The sequence below is a fragment of the Pleurodeles waltl genome, chromosome 10, assembly GCF_031143425.1.
Source record: "Pleurodeles waltl isolate 20211129_DDA chromosome 10, aPleWal1.hap1.20221129, whole genome shotgun sequence".
In the NCBI taxonomy this organism is placed as follows: domain Eukaryota; kingdom Metazoa; phylum Chordata; class Amphibia; order Caudata; family Salamandridae; genus Pleurodeles; species Pleurodeles waltl.
In genome coordinates, this window is record NC_090449.1 from 467,994,344 (window position 1) to 468,011,660 (window position 17,317).

The following is a 17,317-nucleotide window of genomic DNA, read 5'->3' on the forward strand; positions in this document are numbered from 1 at the left end:
ATTTGAATGACTGGCCAGCATGCATCAGTTTTTGCAATAAACTATAGCAAAAGCAAAGAAAGCACTGGCAAAGCCAATATGTCAGTGCCCAAGTGTCACATGTTGCCCTAATAGGTTTGCCAATGCTTGTTTATATGTGTATCCTGATTAGCATCATTGTTTATGAACCATATAATAAGTATTGGGATTATGTTGTCCCTGTGTGTTTGTGTGTGTGTGTGTGTGTGTGTGTGCAGGAAGTCCGGTTAGTTGATTGCTTACACAACATTTCCTTTTCCCTCCTCCAGTGGATTGTCTGTGGTCCGAGTGGTCTCATTGGTCCCAGTGTTCTGTTAGCTGTGGAAGTGGGGTTCAGACCTCCCACAGGCACCAGAAGCGGTTGCGCTTGTTTGATGGAGAGGAATGCCAGGGCCCTGCCACACGCCATCATTCTTGCACTATGCCAGACTGCGGTGAGAAATTTTTTGACTTCTTATATTGCATGCTTGTTTACCAGTTTTGTTTAACATTTATTACTGTGTCTCCGTTCTGCCTTTTTTCCATACACATGCAGAGAATCAAATTCCAGTCTACAGACCCTCTTAAAAAGCAACGAGATGCTGAGATCAGCATTGCTGTCTTAAGAGACTGCACACTTACGAGACCTATTTGTGAACTTTGGTGTAATTGCTGTTCCTTTAACTGAATATAGCGCATAGTTTTTATGGAACATTGCGGTAGTGCAAAGTATTGATCAGTCATCTCTAAACTATCGTTTGGCTCTTCCTAATTTCTATAATAAAACAAGGGCACAAGATTTCATTCACAAATCCTTTGGACCATGTAAGTCTAAATCCTGTGCACAATTGGATTGATTTGCATCTGCTAGATATTCACTAAAGGCAGCTTCGTGGTAGTACATTTTTTGATCGCCCATTAGGCGATTAAAAGAATAGGTGTAATTAATACATGTGAGCAGATAGCATTCAAGTGGTGGCGATTGGACTTGCCATGGCAAGGTTTATCTTTTCATTTGGCAACAGCCACACATTCAAGTGTTTGTGGGTATTCTGAAACTTTTCCTTCATAGTGGGACGGCACACCTTCAAAATTGGTTGTAGTGCAACCGAAGCTGTTTCTGAAAAGGGGAAAATATCTCCCAGTGCAGAATAATATTAAAACAACCTGTTTTTCTGCATTGCAATTGCCGTTCAACATTTATGGTTCTATAAGCTGTACTAAGCTGAACACTAAGGCCCTCATTCTGACCTTGGCGGGCGGCGGAGGCCGCCCGCCAAAGTCCCGCCGTCAGGTTACCGTTCCGCGGTCGAAAGACCGCGGCGGTAATTCTGACTTTCCCGCTGGGCTGGCGGGCGGTCGCCTTCAGACCGCCAGCCAGCCCAGCGGGAAAGAGGCTTCCACGATGAAGCCGGCTCGGAATCGAGCCGGCGGAGTGGAAGCTGTGCGACGGGTGCAGTTGCACCCGTCGCGTATTTCACTGTCTGCGCAGCAGACAGTGAAATACATGTAGGGGCCCTCTTACGGGGGCCCCTGCAATGCCCATGCCAGTGGCATGGGCACTGCAGGGGCCCCCAGGGGCCCCGCGACCCCCCCTACCGCCATCCGGATCTCGGCGGTCCGACCGCCGGGATCTGGATGGCGGTAGGGGGGGTCGGAATCCCCGCGGCGGTGCAGCAAGCTGCGCCGCCGCGGAGGATTCAATGGGGCCGCGGTACACTGGCGGGACCCCGCCAGTGGTGCCGGTCCGACCGCGGCTTTACCGCCGCAGTCGGAATCCCCATTGGAGCACCGCCGGCCTGTCGGCGGTGCTCCCGCGGTCCTCCGCCCTGGCGGTCAAAGACCGCCAGGGTCAGAATGACCACCTAAGGCTGCTGGAAAAGCCTCAGGGGAGATGCTGCAAACTGGAATTTAAAAAAGATTCCCTGAAGTACTCCCTGGAGCCTGTAACAGTCGAAGCTTTCCAGGATACTTCTAAAAGGTTCTAGGATATTGTAAGAGATGTATATATGGGATTACTAACACAATACCGTTGTAACGAATATTGTTGTCAAAAATATCAGAAAAAATATAATTTTCCATAATATTGTGATCCCATACTTATAATGGTAAGTACAAAAATATTGTTAACGATAAAATCATCCGAAAATAGACAAAATTATTAATTTTGTAATATAAATAGAGTTTAAAGTGGTAAATGATAAATATTTGATTACATAATTTTAATATAATGTAAACTAAATATATTCCACTGATATGTAATACTATATCTATCTATCTGTCTATCTATCTAGAGATAGTGTAAATTGTTTGAAACATATTTATTTTACATTATTATTTTTTAATTGTAAATTTGTTAATATGAACATATCTATCTATATATATGTGTAGTAATACATTTAAAATATTACATTTATTATAATTTACAATACATATTTTTCTTGGTATGTCAGACTAAGTATATATATATATATATATATATAGATAGATATATATATAGATAGATATATATGTATATACATATACACCATACATACCTACATACCTAGGACATAAACATATGTACACAAAAAATCAAATATTAAAAATTGCAAAATTCCAAAAAACATATTTACAAAAACTACTACAAACATTAAGATACTTTTTCAAATTAAAAAAACATAATGTTAACAAAAAACAACTGGAATAGTAAATGCTATAGACTCTATTTAACCAACATCATTAAAACCATTGGAGTCTAAGAATGTTAAATATACTATTCTGACTCTAGAATACACAACAGTAGAGAAAATGTTGGATTTTGGGGGGATGAAATTTACTATTCCCACTCTAGCCTTGGAAAGAGGTGGGAAAGGGTTGGATTCCAGAGTGGTGAATTTTTCTAATCTCACTCCAGACTGTGCATTATTAGGGAAGGAGCTCAATTTGGGAGAATTGAAATTTACTATTCCCACTCCTGTCTGTGCAACAGTAGGGAAAACATTGGATTTTTGAGGGGTTAAAATTACTATTCCCACTCCAAACAGCACAACAGCTGGTAAAGTGTCAAATTGCAAAGAGGTTAATTTTATTATTCCTACTACAGTCTAAACAAGAGTAGGGGAACTTCTTAATTTCATACAAATTACATATATATAAGTAATACCGTCAATGTAGAAAATTATTAAATTCTTAATGTCATCATTATCAATTAATTACCTAGTGGCGGTTGCCACTAGGTAGTTATAGTTAGGACCTAGTTTCTATAGATAACCAGTTTTTTACATGCCTATAGCTTTAGCGCCAATTTACAAATCTTCATGACATTTTCCCCAAAAAAATTGGCAGTCATATCAGCTGCTGTCTGAAAGGTTTTTGGGTGATCTGTCAAAAATGGCAGTTGAGAAAAAAGGGGGAGTGTTAAAGAAGGAGCGTTTCCAATGTTAAATCCTATAGGGATTGTAGGAGGCTGGCCTGGTTTGTAGTGGGTACCTAAGGTACTTACACCTTATACCAGGTCCAGTTATATCTTAATAGTGAAATGTGGGCAGTGTCTAGCAGCATAGACTGTCTAGGGGTAGCTGTAGCAGAGCAGCCAAGGCTGAACTAGGGGACTTGTAAAGCTTTTTCAATACGACTATAGTCACACAGTACTTATACTCAATAAAAGACAATACTCAGTGTTACCAAAAATAAAGGTACTTTATTTTAGTGACACAAGGCCAAAAATATCTTAGAGGCAATACTCCTTCTGGAGGTAAGTATTATACACAATATATACACTAGTAACCAAAATCAGGTAAATACACAGTCAGAAAATAGTGCAAACAGTGAAAAACACAATAGATTGCAACAGGCCTGGGACAACACAAACCATATACTAAAATAGTGGAATGCGAAAGTCGGATTCCCCCCTGTAGTGTGTAGAGGGGCACCTGGAGTGTAACAAAACACCAAAGGTAAGTAAAGTACCCCACCCCAGAGCCCAGGAAAATAGGAGTAAAGTACAGCGTTTCCTCAGGACACACTATAAGTCGTGATAGAAGATAATGCAAGAACCAAGCAGGACTGCAAGAAGACGATGAAGACGATGAAGAGTCGAGGAAGAACAGGAGCCCCTGCCAACCTAGAAGAAGGGGCAAAAGTGGATTCTCCGGTTGGAAGAAAAGTACAGAAATGCACCAAAGAAGACAGCTGCGGATTTCTGCTTGGTGCAAGAGATGTCCCATGTGGAGTCGTTGGATGCAGGCAGTTTGCGTTGCTAGAGTCCGCCAACAAGCCTTGGTTCATGCAGATACGCTTTTTGCATCAGCAAGGTGCTGCCCGGGCCCATTCAGTACCTTGGGGTCTGAACTCGGACTGAGGAGACAGAAGGGTTTCTCAGCACTTTAGAAAGCCACCAGAAGACCAGGCAGCACCCACAGGAGTCCCAGGGCACAGGGACAAAGGAGTTGCACTTTGCAGTTGTTGCAGCACTACATAGAAGGGTCCCACGCCGCCGGAGAACAACTCAGGGAGCTGAGTGTCACAGGATAGAGTGCTGGGGACCTGGGCTGTGCTGTGCACGAAGAACGTTTGGAAGAAGTGCACAGAAGCCCAAGGAGCTGCAGAAGATGTGATGCACAGGGGTACTGTTGTGGTATGGGGAGGAAAGCTCTTACCTCCACCACACTTGAACAGCTAGACCTTCGGACAGTCAGGATCACTTTGGTCTACCACCTATGTTCCAGCGATCATGCTCGTCAACAGGACTGGAGTCCCAGAGTACCGGTCTTTGTTGCAGAGAGGTGCCTGCTGAAGCAGGGAAGTGACTCTGTCACTCCACAAGATTTTCCTTTGGTTCTTCTGGTGCAGGATGAAGACAGGCAGTCCTCAGAGTGTGCACACCTTGGAAACTGTTGCAGTTGCTGGCTGGAGCTGAAGTTACAGGTCACAGGAGCCTTCCTGGATGCTTTGTTGCAGTTACAGCGGTTGCTGGAGCAGTCTGCGGTTCATGCGACAGTCAGAAGCTGAAGCAGAGGATGCAGAGGAGTCCTGGAGGAGTCTTGCAAACCGCATCTGAGGAAACACCCAGAGGAGAGACCCTAAATAGCCTGAGAGGGGGATTGGCTACCTACCCAGGTATGCACCTATCAGGAGGGGTCTCTGACGTCACCTGCTGGCACTGGCCACTCAGAGGGTCCCCACACCTTGGAATCCCAGATGGCTAACACCATGGACACTCTGGAGGAGCTCTGGGCACCAACCCTGGGGTGGTGATGGATAGGGGAGTGATCACTGCCCTTTCCTTTATCCAGGTTCGTGCCAGAACAGGGACTGGGGGTCCCTCAACCGGTGTAGACTGAATTATGCAAGGAGGGCACCGTTTGTGCCCTTCAAAGCATTTCCAGAGGCTCTGGGAGAATACCCCTCTCATGCCTGTAACACCTATTTCCAATGGGAGAGGGTGTAACACCCCTCTCCTAAAGAAAATGCATTGTTCTGCCTTCCTGGGATTGAGCTGCTCAATCCCAAGGATGGCAGAAACCTGTCTGTAAGGTGGCAGCAGCTGGAGCTGCAGTGGAAACCTCAGGGAGCTGGTTTGGCAGTACTGGGGGTCCATGGTGGAGCCCCCAGGGTGCATGGAATTGGCCCCAATAAACGATTTGGATTGGGGGTTCAATTTCACAATCTTAGACACCTCACATGGCCATATTCGTAGTTACCATTGCGAAGCTACATATATGTATTGACGTGTATGTAGTGCACGCTTATAATGATATCCCCGCACTCACAAAGTCTGGGAAATTGGTCCTAGACAACGTGGGGGCACCTTTGCTAGTGCAAGGGTGCCCTCACACACAATAACTTTGCACCTAGCCTTCAGTAATTGAAGGCTAGGGATATAGGTGACTTATAAGTTACCTGGTGCAGGGAAAATGGCTGTGAAATAGTGTGTGCCCTATTTCACTCCGGCTGCAGAGGCAGTCCTGAAGAAGTGTTTGTATGATCTCCTTATGGGTGGCAAAAGAAATGCTGTAGCCCCTAATGATCTCCCGGAACCCCAATGCCCTGGGTACCTAGATACCATATACTAGGGACTTTTAAGGGGGATCCAGGGTGCCAATCTGAATTGGAATATGGAGACACTAAACTATAGTGACAAAATTGGTAAGTAGAGATAGCATAAGCACTGGAGTTCTGGTTAGCAGAACTTCAGTGACACAGTCAAGTATACTGACAACACATATAGGCCACAAACTATGAGCGCTGGGGTCCCGACTAGCAGGATCCCAGTGAGGACATAAAAACACACTGACAAACAGACAGAAATTGAAGGTAACATGCTAAGAAAGATGGTACTTTCCTACAGGGATTTTGAACAGCGATAGCACAGAAACCACTGGACGGAATTACACCAAATTTGGCAGTAAGGTAGCTCTTGGTCCTTTTGGTTATTTGGTGTAAGTCTGTTCAGTAGCTTTCAAAATATTAAAGAAAATCTAAATTTGTATATATAAGGACGCAAAGAATTTGTGACCCCTTCCGATCCCATGCAGAGATTTGATTTGCTGCCAACACTTCAACAAGGAATGCAGAACTGCTAATTACTCCACAAATTATGGCACTCATGACATCTTTCATAACATCATTGATAATATCAATGTAATATTTGCAGTCAAAATTTTGATTGAAAAAACTGTGCATGGCGGGGGCGCGAGTTATAGTTACTTGCGATAACTCTAACTATAACTTGTGAATTTCTATTGTTTTGTACATTTAAAATGTGAGACTAACTATAACGTCCCTGTAAGCTTTGTTTTGTTAAGTGAGCATATAAAAAATAATCATTTTACGTAAATAATAATTAATATCCCACCCTATAACCCTGATTACCTAATTAAGTATTACTTAATTAACCTCCCACCCCTACAAACTTAGTAGCCCCTACTAAAATATAATTTAAAATAATGAAACAGTCGACGATCTATATATTTAAAATTCAGTTCAATAATTACATCACAAATAATACTTAATATAAAATGAATTATCATTTAAATAACTTTCCACCCTATACCGCTACGTATTTAGCATTCCACAAGGAACAAAAATTCAGTATTCCATATTTTACATATTTAAACAAATAGCTAAATAAGTTCAGAAATATTTTAAATTATTATTTAGGTATTGCTTAGCTACGCACCCTAAAGCCCTACAAACCTAGTAGCTGCCAACTAAAATATAAGTAAAATAAGTAATCATTCCATAAATTACAAAGTTGCAGTCAAATAATTAATTACCAATTAATAATTAGTTGTTCATTAATTATTTCTTAATTTACTTCCCACCCTATCTCTCAACAAACCTAGTAATGCACTACAACACTATAAACTACTTTAAAACGTTTATATAAAACATTCTACTTCACTTAAAATGAGAAACCATTTTTTTAAAAATAACCTTTATATAAACAATATTAACACATTCCATTGTTATATATCAACTAAAACACATTCAAATAATTAAAAAATGATAGTCTTACCACTATATTATTGAAACAATATTACTTACCTAAAAAACAGAAATATTGTCAACAAAAGTTGTGCCTCAATATTTGTGTATCACATATATTTCTTCCTCCCAATATTTTTAATCTGATATTTTGTCCAAATACTGTAAATATGTAGATGCTGATTTATGACATTATGATTTAGTTTATGGTGTACAACAAAGGCATTCCAAAGAAGACACATACACTGGATTACTAGCCAGGCATCAAGAAATTTACAATATGCTATTATCCCAATAATATCATTTTCGGTCTTTTCTAAACGTAAACATTGTGAATAAAAATTAGAGGTAAGGGATCACTGACCTGGAGCGCATTAATGACGTGCTGCCAGAGGATGACTAAGGAGATCTGCACGCTTTGCAGATTAATAATTGTGTTTAGTATTACACCACAGGTCTAAAGGTTCCTTTGAAGATTATGGCGGTCATTCTGACCCTGGCGGTCAAAGACCGCCAGGGCGGAGGACCGCGGGAGCACCGCCGACAGGCCGGCGGTGCTCCAATGGGGATTCCGACCGCGGCGGTAAAGCCGCGGTCGGACCGGCAACACTGGCGGGCTCCCGCCAGTGTACCGCCGCCCCATTGAATCCTCCAAGGCGGCGCAGCTTGCTGCGCCGCCGAGGGGATTCCGACCCCCCCTACCGCCATCCAGATCCCGGCGGTCCGACCGCCGGGATCCGGATGGCGGTAGGGGGGGTCGCGGGGCCCCTGGGGGCCCCTGCAGTGCCCATGCCACTGGCATGGGCATTGCAGGGGCCCCCGTAAGAGGGCCCCTAAATGTATTTCACTGTCTGCTGCGCAGACAGTGAAATACGCGATGGGTGCAACTGCACCCGTCGCACAGCTTCCACTCCGCCGGCTCGATTCCGAGCCGGCTTCATCGTGGAAGCCTCTTTCCCGCTGGGCTGGCGGGCGGCCTGAAGGCGACCGCCCGCCAGCCCAGCGGGAAAGTCAGAATTACCGCCGCGGTCTTTCGACCGCGGAACGGTAACCTGACGGCGGGACTTTGGCGGGCGGCCTCCGCCGCCCGCCAGGGTCAGAATGAGGGCCTATTTGTTTTGTAGCATAAAATCCCAATGCTCCTATTAGAAGTCGAACAATATAACCCCTCGGGTGCCCTGGACGAGCTGGTCTCGCCCTCGGCTACCATGTGCAGAGGACAAGACCAGCTCGTCCTGCACCCAGCTGACGGGGGAGCGCTAGTGCTCCCCCAGTGGGCCTCCCACCCCCTTCCATGGGCAGGGATGGAAGGGGATTCGCTCCCCTTCCACCCCCTACCACCCCTCTCAGTGACATCTGATGACATCAGTGCACGATCGAGCGCTGACCTCATCAGAGGTCGTCCCCATCACGTTGGAAGCTCAGCTTACAGCGCAATTGGAAGAGAACTGTTTGGGTTTGGTTCGTTTCCCTAGATGGCTGCTGAGCTCAGGACCATAAACACAGGACCCCCCGCAAAAATAGGTAGTTTTGTATTTCATTATTTTGATGTGTCCACGTAGTGTTTTGGGGCATTTCATGTTGTGGGCACTAGGCCTACCCACACAAGTGAGGTACCCTTTTTTATCAAGAGACCTTGCGGAACGCTGGGTTGAAGGAAGGGTAGAATCGTATTGTGGCTCCCCTCGGATTCCTGAACTTTGCAGCACCGAAATGTGAAGAGAACGTGTTTTTTTGTGCCAAATTTTGAGATTTGCTAAGGATTCTTGGTAACATAACCTGGTGAGAGCACCACAAGTGACCCCATCCTGGGCTCCCCTAGGTGTCCAGTTTTCAGAAATGTCCAGGTTTGCTAGGTTTTCCTGGGTGCCGGATGAGCTAGAGGCCAAAATCCACAGAACCTGGTGAGAGCCCCACAAGTCGCCCCATCCTGGATTCCCCTAAGTGTCTAGTTTTAAGGTCTAGGTGCCGGCTGAGCTACAGGCCAAAATCCACAGCTAGGCACTTTCCAAAAAACACCTCAGATTTCAATGTAAAAATGTGAAGTGTCCATGTTGGGTTTGCATTAGCCCGTGAGACTTGGGGGAACACAGAATAGCAGAACAAGTGTTTAAAAAAGACGAAATGCACCAGGCCTAACGAGAACGCAACAATCCCTATTCATACCCAGTGAATCACAACGCGTGTACCAGTAGTGGCTATATAGACCTGTGGTGTGCAACTCCACCAAGGCCCCTGCTGCAAAAAAGGAGCATAAGAGGCAAAAGAAAACCCCAACAAAACGTGTGGGGGCGCACCACTGCAAAATATCCAATTAGAACACAGTAAATGTAAAAAGTCCAATAGTATTCAGTAAATACCAGTGCGAGGCTTCTGTTGATTTCTTCCCGAAGACTTTTAATTTGTATAAGGAACTTGATACAGCAAAGAAAGAGCCAATGTGTTTTGCCCAATACAAAAGGGCTTCTTCAGGGCTGCAAAGTGACATCTAACCACAACAACGTGAGAAGAAAAAAAAAATAACATGAACAAGGTGACAAAAACAAAGACACTCTAACATAGAGAGTGCTACTTTGTATACATATAACAAACACATAGTTACTTTGTAAGTGTACAGTAATAAAAACAGAGAGACAAAGTATAGGCAATCTAATAGTCCCGACCAATGTCGGATCATGCATATTTGATTGACCAGAACTGGCAAGAATCAGTGCAAAAGTCGGAAATAGGGTTCAAGTAAAACGTAAGATATTAGTGTATGAAAACGTGATAGAGTAAATCTTCTCATAAGAAAAGAGGCATGCATGGTGTTATAGAGAAGCAAGGGAAACATCCCATTACCAATAGGTCCAGATTCCCATAAGTGGCCAAAGAAACACAATGTGGGATAGCAAGAGTTATTCTCAAGTCAAAAAGACGTACCAAAGTCGTACTCCTAATGAGGCAAGAAATGGTTTGATTCACAGTATGCAAGTGCACAAGGGCATGAAGTAATCCTAATAAGAAAGAGAAGAAAAGAACAAACCTATAACGATATATGTAGTCTGAACCATCTGGCACCATCGACAAACAAATTAGAGTTGCTGTATTTTAGCCACGTTTTAGGGGTAAAGGCTGCTTCAGCCTTACCTGCGAAAGAATCCTGCAGTACACTGCTGAGCGGCGGTCTACGTGATATCCGTGACCGGTAATTGAAAAGTCAGACGGGCCCGGTCCTAAGCCGCCTGTCCCACCGTTTAGGGAGAAGACACCGAGGTAAAATGCTGTGCGGAACTTGGAGTAATGTTAGGTGCCGGAATTCGAAGTATAGACGGGCCCGGCCGTGTGCCGCCGATCCCGCTGGTGGTATCAGTGTTCGGCGTACCAAGGAGGTGAGTTATAAAAAAAACACAGGTTGTTTGAAAGTCCCGCCCAAGCCAGGGAGAGACTTAAAAATGGACAATGGACTGTGAAAGAGCAGTCGTCATATTGTAAGTGAGAATAAACGTGCCCAAGAAAAGTAAAAGCCCGGTAATAAGAAGACATGGAAGGAAAGACCAAAATGAATAAAAATAGAAAAAAAACTTTACAAATCTAGAACGGAGATATATAATAGAAATAGTGAAATCAATAAGTGTGAATGGGATAGGAAACAGTAAGGAGCCTAAAATGGGAAAGAGCACAAAATAAAGAGTAAGAGAGCCAGTGCTGGTCCCAGCAAGGCAACAATGCTATCATAAAAAGTATATTATCCAAATCATTAGAGAAATGTGAAATTACAAAACAAATAACAATACAGTTTTTAATTATATCTAGAGAGAGCCTATTTACATGATAATGGAAAAATAGAATAAATGTAGAATTTTTTGATTAACCCCAAAAAGATTTTTATATAAAGCTCCAACTTACATTAACATGGAAGATACTTGTAACATTATTGAATTTATATTTCTATTAACACATATATAGAAAGAGATCTTATAAGACATATGGTCAATCGAATGAGTTGATTGCAAAAGACTCCAATATACAACAGTCAAATAAAAAGGAAGGCCATGCATTTCAGTGATCAGATAAACCTAATTTTGCAAATATATGCTGGACCAAAAACAACTTATAAATACTAATGAAGTTCATGGTCTGTATTGTGTCCCAGCTCAACTGCTCGTAAGCAGCATATCCAAGCTGCCTCTCTCCTTCGTAATTGCAGTTCTCTATTTCCTCATTTGGGGTTTTGTGGAATATGGTCAATCCCTTGAAACCAAATCGAATTGTCTTGAGAGTGGACCAGTGCCATGTGTGATGGTAGTGGGTACCTATTGTCATTGTTCTTGATGGCACATACGTGCTCCTGTATTCTGTGTTTAAGAGGTCTTATAGTGCTACCCACATATATTTTATTGCATGCACACCATACAATGTAGATCACCAATTTGGTGTTACAATTAATGAAACTTTTGATAGTGTAAATCCCAGTGTTGTTGTAACAAAAAGTACTGGTTTTGTCTAGACCAAAAACACAAACATTACATTCGTGGCATGTGTAGAAACCAGAAGGCTTGGCAGGAAGCCATGTAGTAGCATTGGGTACAGAAACATAACTAGGACACAGATAATCCCTCAATGTCTTGCCTCTTTGGTAGGTGACCTGAGGTGCTCTGTGAAGGGACCCTTTGAGTCCAGGTAAATCAGTAAGCAATTGCCAGTGACATTTGAGTATTTTATAAATGCCCTGACTGTGGACCGTGTATCTAGTCACAAAGGACACAGAAGCCTCGCACTGTTATTTACTGAATACTATTGGACTTTTTACATTTACTGTGTTCTAATTGGATATTTTAGAGTGGTGCACCCCCACACATTCAGCAGAACAAGTGTTATTGCCCCTTGTCTTTCTCTACATTTTTCTTTCCAAATGTAAGACAGTGTGTAAAAAAGATGTCTATTTAAGAAATGTCTTATAATTCACATGCTTGTATGGGGATCACGGAATTCAGAGATGTGCAAATAACACTGCTTCTCATCACCTTATCTTGTGCCCATTTAAGAAATACAAAGGTTTCCTTGATGCCTATTTTTCACTCTTTATATTTCACCAAATGAATTGCTGTATACCCGATATACAATGAAACCCCATTGCACGGTGCAGCTCCTTTATTGGCTCTGGGTACCTAGGGTTCTTGATGAACCTACAAGCCCTATATATCCCTGCAACCAGAAGAGTCCAGCAGACAAAACAGTATATTTCAGCTGTTATTTTCTGTAGGAAAACCTTGTAGGATCTACACAAATGAATTCAGAATTTTGTCTACTTTTTGGAAATGTTTAGCTGTCTGGGATCCAGCAGTCGTTTCACACCCATTTCTGTCACTAACTGGAAGGAGGCTAAATAATAATGTGTTCATTGGGTAACTGTCCCACCAGGCATCTTTCCATGATACTGTAAAGCCACATGCAGCAAAGACAGCATTAGTTCACCAGCTGCAGTGACTATAATCTTGTTAGCATGGATCAACGTTAGCCTTATTATAAAAAAATTGGATAAAAATGAAACAGAAGTGGTAAACAAAGGATGATTTTTAAAGTTAAACTACTGACGCAGAACAGCTGCTTATGTTCAATAATTTGGGAGTAATGTGCACTGTAAAGACATTTTCTATAAGGAACAAATTAGCATGCCGAAAAACGAGTTTGACGGCCCTGATTAGGCCCAGATCAGTGCCTTGCTGTGCCGCCCTGCGCCATCGAGAAAGGGCATAAATGCACCTATCTGCAAGATACAATGCATTTCTGTCATCTCCCCCTGCGCTGGCTCACAAATTGCTGCCTAGCACCTGCATTGTGGGGATGACTGTTTTTGTGCAGGAAATAACACCTTCCTGCACAAAAAAAATCACAAGAGGTGTTTTCCTCTTTCTATGTCTGCTGCACAAAGCAGCACACAAAGAAAGAGGAAAAAATGGGGAGAAATAAAAAACATTTCTCCCCGTTGCGCCACTCTTATGCCATCCCTGATGTAGCATAGGAATCTGACTCAGTCCCAGACTTGTGAATCTGGGAATGAGTCAGATTCCTTTGGGTTACATGGGTGTTATGCGTGAAAGGGGTCCATTTTTACAAGGCTATAAAAAGCCACACAAGGTAGCTTTGCATGGCCTTGTAAATATGGGCTGACACATTGTGCCATCGGAGCGTTAAACAATTGACGCTCCACTGGTGCAGTGTGCCGCTAGGGCCTTGTAAATGAGGCCCTGAATTCCTTTTATATGTCCTGACAGGTTCTTGTGGACCGCAAAGACCACAAGAAGCCCGTGCAGATAACAGCTGAATTGAGTAACATAGTTGAAGTTAGTGATTTATCCCATCAATAACACTGTGCCGAGTGCACACAGCACTCTCCATGTTGTCTATCTTTGATTCTCTGTTAAAGGGATTCTGAGATCAGATTATTTTGTGGAATCTAGGAGTGGATGATGGTCTTGATGGGTTTATTGCAAGATACACCAGTTCTGAAGGGATCTGCATGTTGTAACTAGTTTTTTTCTGGTAATCCCTTTGGCAATGTCTGTAGTATCCTAACAGGCTTACTACAGTCTGATATATCAGTCACAACCTTCATTCCTCAGGTGGTCAACACAAATATTGAGAGCCCTTGAAGCACATGCTTTTGGAGTGAAATAATCTAATGTACCATCCCGTGCATTGTAGTATGTTTATCGGGGTATGTTGCGATTAGTGTGACCCTGACCTCTTGCTTGCACATGCTGTCTTCTACAAAGGTGTCAAGGAGACCCAATTGTAACCCACTAGCCTTTGCTAGCTAATTAATCCTATTACATCCACAAGAGCCCTTAAAACCAATTGTTGTGTTATGCAGCATGCAACAAACAAGCAAAATGAATACATATAAAAACTAGAGATAGGCAGTTGAAGAAGTAGGCAGGTGTCGACATTGAGGAGGAAAGTAGAGAAAAGGAATACATCAACACAGTAATCTAAAGCAAAAACAAATTAACTGTGATCTGGTTTTGAAGCCGGCAAGGGTGAGACGGGGTAGGGGTATGCCATCAAACTCCTGCTCTGCTAAATCTGTGTTCTCTTTCTATTTAGACTTTTTTTTAAACTAGTCTCTTGGAAGGCTGTGTGATAGCTCCGATTTCTCTTTAGATTTGCTATTAAAGCATCCTTCCACCCAGCATCCAGATTTACAAGAAATAAACAGGGATGTTGTGGCTAATGGGCTAATGAAAACATTAGTTGGTGAATTAAGCCAGTGCCATTTCTTCTACGCTCAAATGTTATCATAGTTAAAATGTGAAACTGTGCAATAAAATTACAAATAAATGACACAATGAGCTATAAAATTACAAATGAATGAGGAGGTTTTTTTTTTTAGATGTGAGTCTACCCTTCCTTTTCTTAGCTCCTTGCAGTTCTGGCTCAGCTTTGAGCAGTATGCAAATGCTACTTCTTAGACGATTCCCCAAAGAAGCAAAACGTTCTTCGTTATTTATGTGGTGCTCACTAATTTGTTTAACTTTGTCTCAAGAGATCTACCTGGTATTAGAACATTGGAATGTTGGGAGTACCATTGAACACAATGGAGTGCTCTAAGCTTCTAATGGCTGGTAGAAGCCCAGAGCTCCAAAATTCCAATGTTGGTCACAGCTGTTGCTGTGAACAAAGGCCTCACAGAGCCCGAGGGGATTTTAATCGTTTGTTTTATTTATCAGAACAGTGTGCCCTCAAGTGGAAGAATGTTCTAATAGCCTTATAGCCCTCCATAGCTGGTCTATACCAGCATTAAAGTCCCTTTAGCTTGTTAAAGGCACTCGCCTTCGGCTCAGGTCCTTAACGCTGGAGCAGGCCTTTAATGGTCGGAATAGCATGCTACGCAGGTTATAAGGCTATATTCAAAGCTTTCTTATTTCAATGCTGCCTCTTTGTTACGTACCACACCAGACCTTATCATCTATTCATAAATGTCTCTGCTTCTAGTCACCTTGGGGATATCTTGAGCTTTTGTGTAAGAGATAAAGGGACATCTGTCATGTGATCTACAATATTTTTTGTAGTCTGATGTTCATGGTAATTAATTCTATTCAGGTGTGCTCTGCAACAACCAAGTCTTTGTTCCCTATTTATGGCCTTAGTTGACTGTTACAACCTCTAGGAACAGGCCTTCATATTTATTTATTTGCAGCTGTATATAGCGCAGTCAAGACCTGAATGGGTGACAAAACATTTATAATCCATAAACACGTTCCAATTTATATTAGAATAGGGTCCACCTTGACCACTACCTCCTTCGCTGGACAATAAATGCGTATGTTTTTCTAGACTGTCCTATTTCTAAACATTGTTTAAGTGCAGTATTAACATCAACACAGAAGGACTGATTCAGCAGAGCCATTTGGAGACCTGATTATGGATGGCTTCTCCCATCACCAAGAGGGCTCTTTCTCTTAATTGAACTTATCTGATAGAGACTTCTAGCTGCAGATTCCTTACCTTTGAATTCCCTGGTGTCAGCTTCGAATCCGGAATCTTTTTGCTGAGCAATACCCTGCGTGCGCCATCTGGTGGCGTTGTTTGGTTCTGTGTGCATTGTCCAGCTCTCCGTGGCTTCATCAGCATCGATGGAGCTGTCGATGATGTCACAGTAATCTATATAGACACCTCGGTGCGCGTACGTCAGTTCTTTTCCTTCTGCACTGGTTAAGCGCAGATCCGGGATCGAGCCACCCTTTGCCTTTTTTGGCAAGCCTTTTTTCAACGTTTTGTCAAGGATTTTTGTCGTCTGTGCGAGGGATATGTCCTCTAGGAAGACAAGGTTCAAGCCGCGTGGCGCCTGCCATCTCACAATGTTGGTTACGGACCCCCATGAGGTATGTTTCTGGTGCCTCGACAGGGACCACAACTCGAAGTTGTGTTCCAACTGCCGGGATATGGCCCGAAAGCTTTGAGGGAGCGGTCCCTAAAGCTCATGGTGGCCCGGCAGTCGACTTCATTCGGCGCGACTCCTCGGAGGTCCCGCATAAGGAGAAGATCGCAGAACCGCTCCAGGAGCCCCAAGTTCTCTTCATCCCATTCGAGGTCCTCAGGACACTCAGGGAAGAGGCACAAAAAGAAGAAGAAGTCCAAGCCGACTTTGACTTCGCCATGCCCGTCGGCCGACGAGGCATCTCGGGAACGTCGACATTCCGAGCACGGTTCTGTGGAGCCATTGCCAGGGCTGACTCCCCGTCTCCCCCCCTTTCTAGGAGCCGGAGCGACCCCCGCTCAATTAAAGGACTTTTACGGGGCTATGCACTTTGTTTTTGAGCTGGCTGCCCCCTCAGGTGGGTCTTTGGGCCCCACGGGGTATGCAGGGGCCCCATCGTATTTGACGCCGATGGCTTCGGTGCCCTTGGGAACCCCAGGATCCGATAGCGTGGTGGTGGTAGCTCCATCCTCATCCCTGATGATCCAGAGCTGGAACGACATCGTACGACACTGATTCCGACTTTGACGGCGCCGATTAGGCCCAGATCAGTGCCTGAGGCTTATTTTGAACAGCCAGGCACAGGTGAGGAGTGGGGGGGTCTGAGGACACTTTAGAATACGGATTGGAGCATGAACAGGACTGGTATGAGGATCTAGGGGAAGCCAGTGGACTGGACACTTCTCCAGATGCTGGCATGCTCTCACCTCTTGCTGTGGCTACGTAGGAAGGGACATATTATGCCATGGTGGTGCATAGGGCAGCTAAGGACCTAGACTTGCCTGCAGTGCCAGTCAGGACTGATGTCCTGACGGAGGTGCTTCAGCCAGGGGTTGCTACATCAGAGCCGATGTTACCTTTCAATGAAGCCCTCACAGATATCCTTCT

The 17,317-nt window shown here is 43.7% G+C and overlaps 1 protein-coding gene across 1 annotated transcript in view; it reads left to right on the forward strand.

Annotated features, from left to right (window-relative positions):
* Nucleotides 1–17,317, forward strand: part of LOC138261625 (SCO-spondin-like) — a 1,514,343-nt gene that overhangs the window by 1,418,496 nt on the left and 78,530 nt on the right. Inside the window, exon 108 of the mRNA XM_069210750.1 lies at nucleotides 288–452. Coding sequence (XP_069066851.1) covers nucleotides 288–452 — 165 coding nt within the window. The remainder of the gene's footprint in view (nucleotides 1–287; nucleotides 453–17,317) is intronic.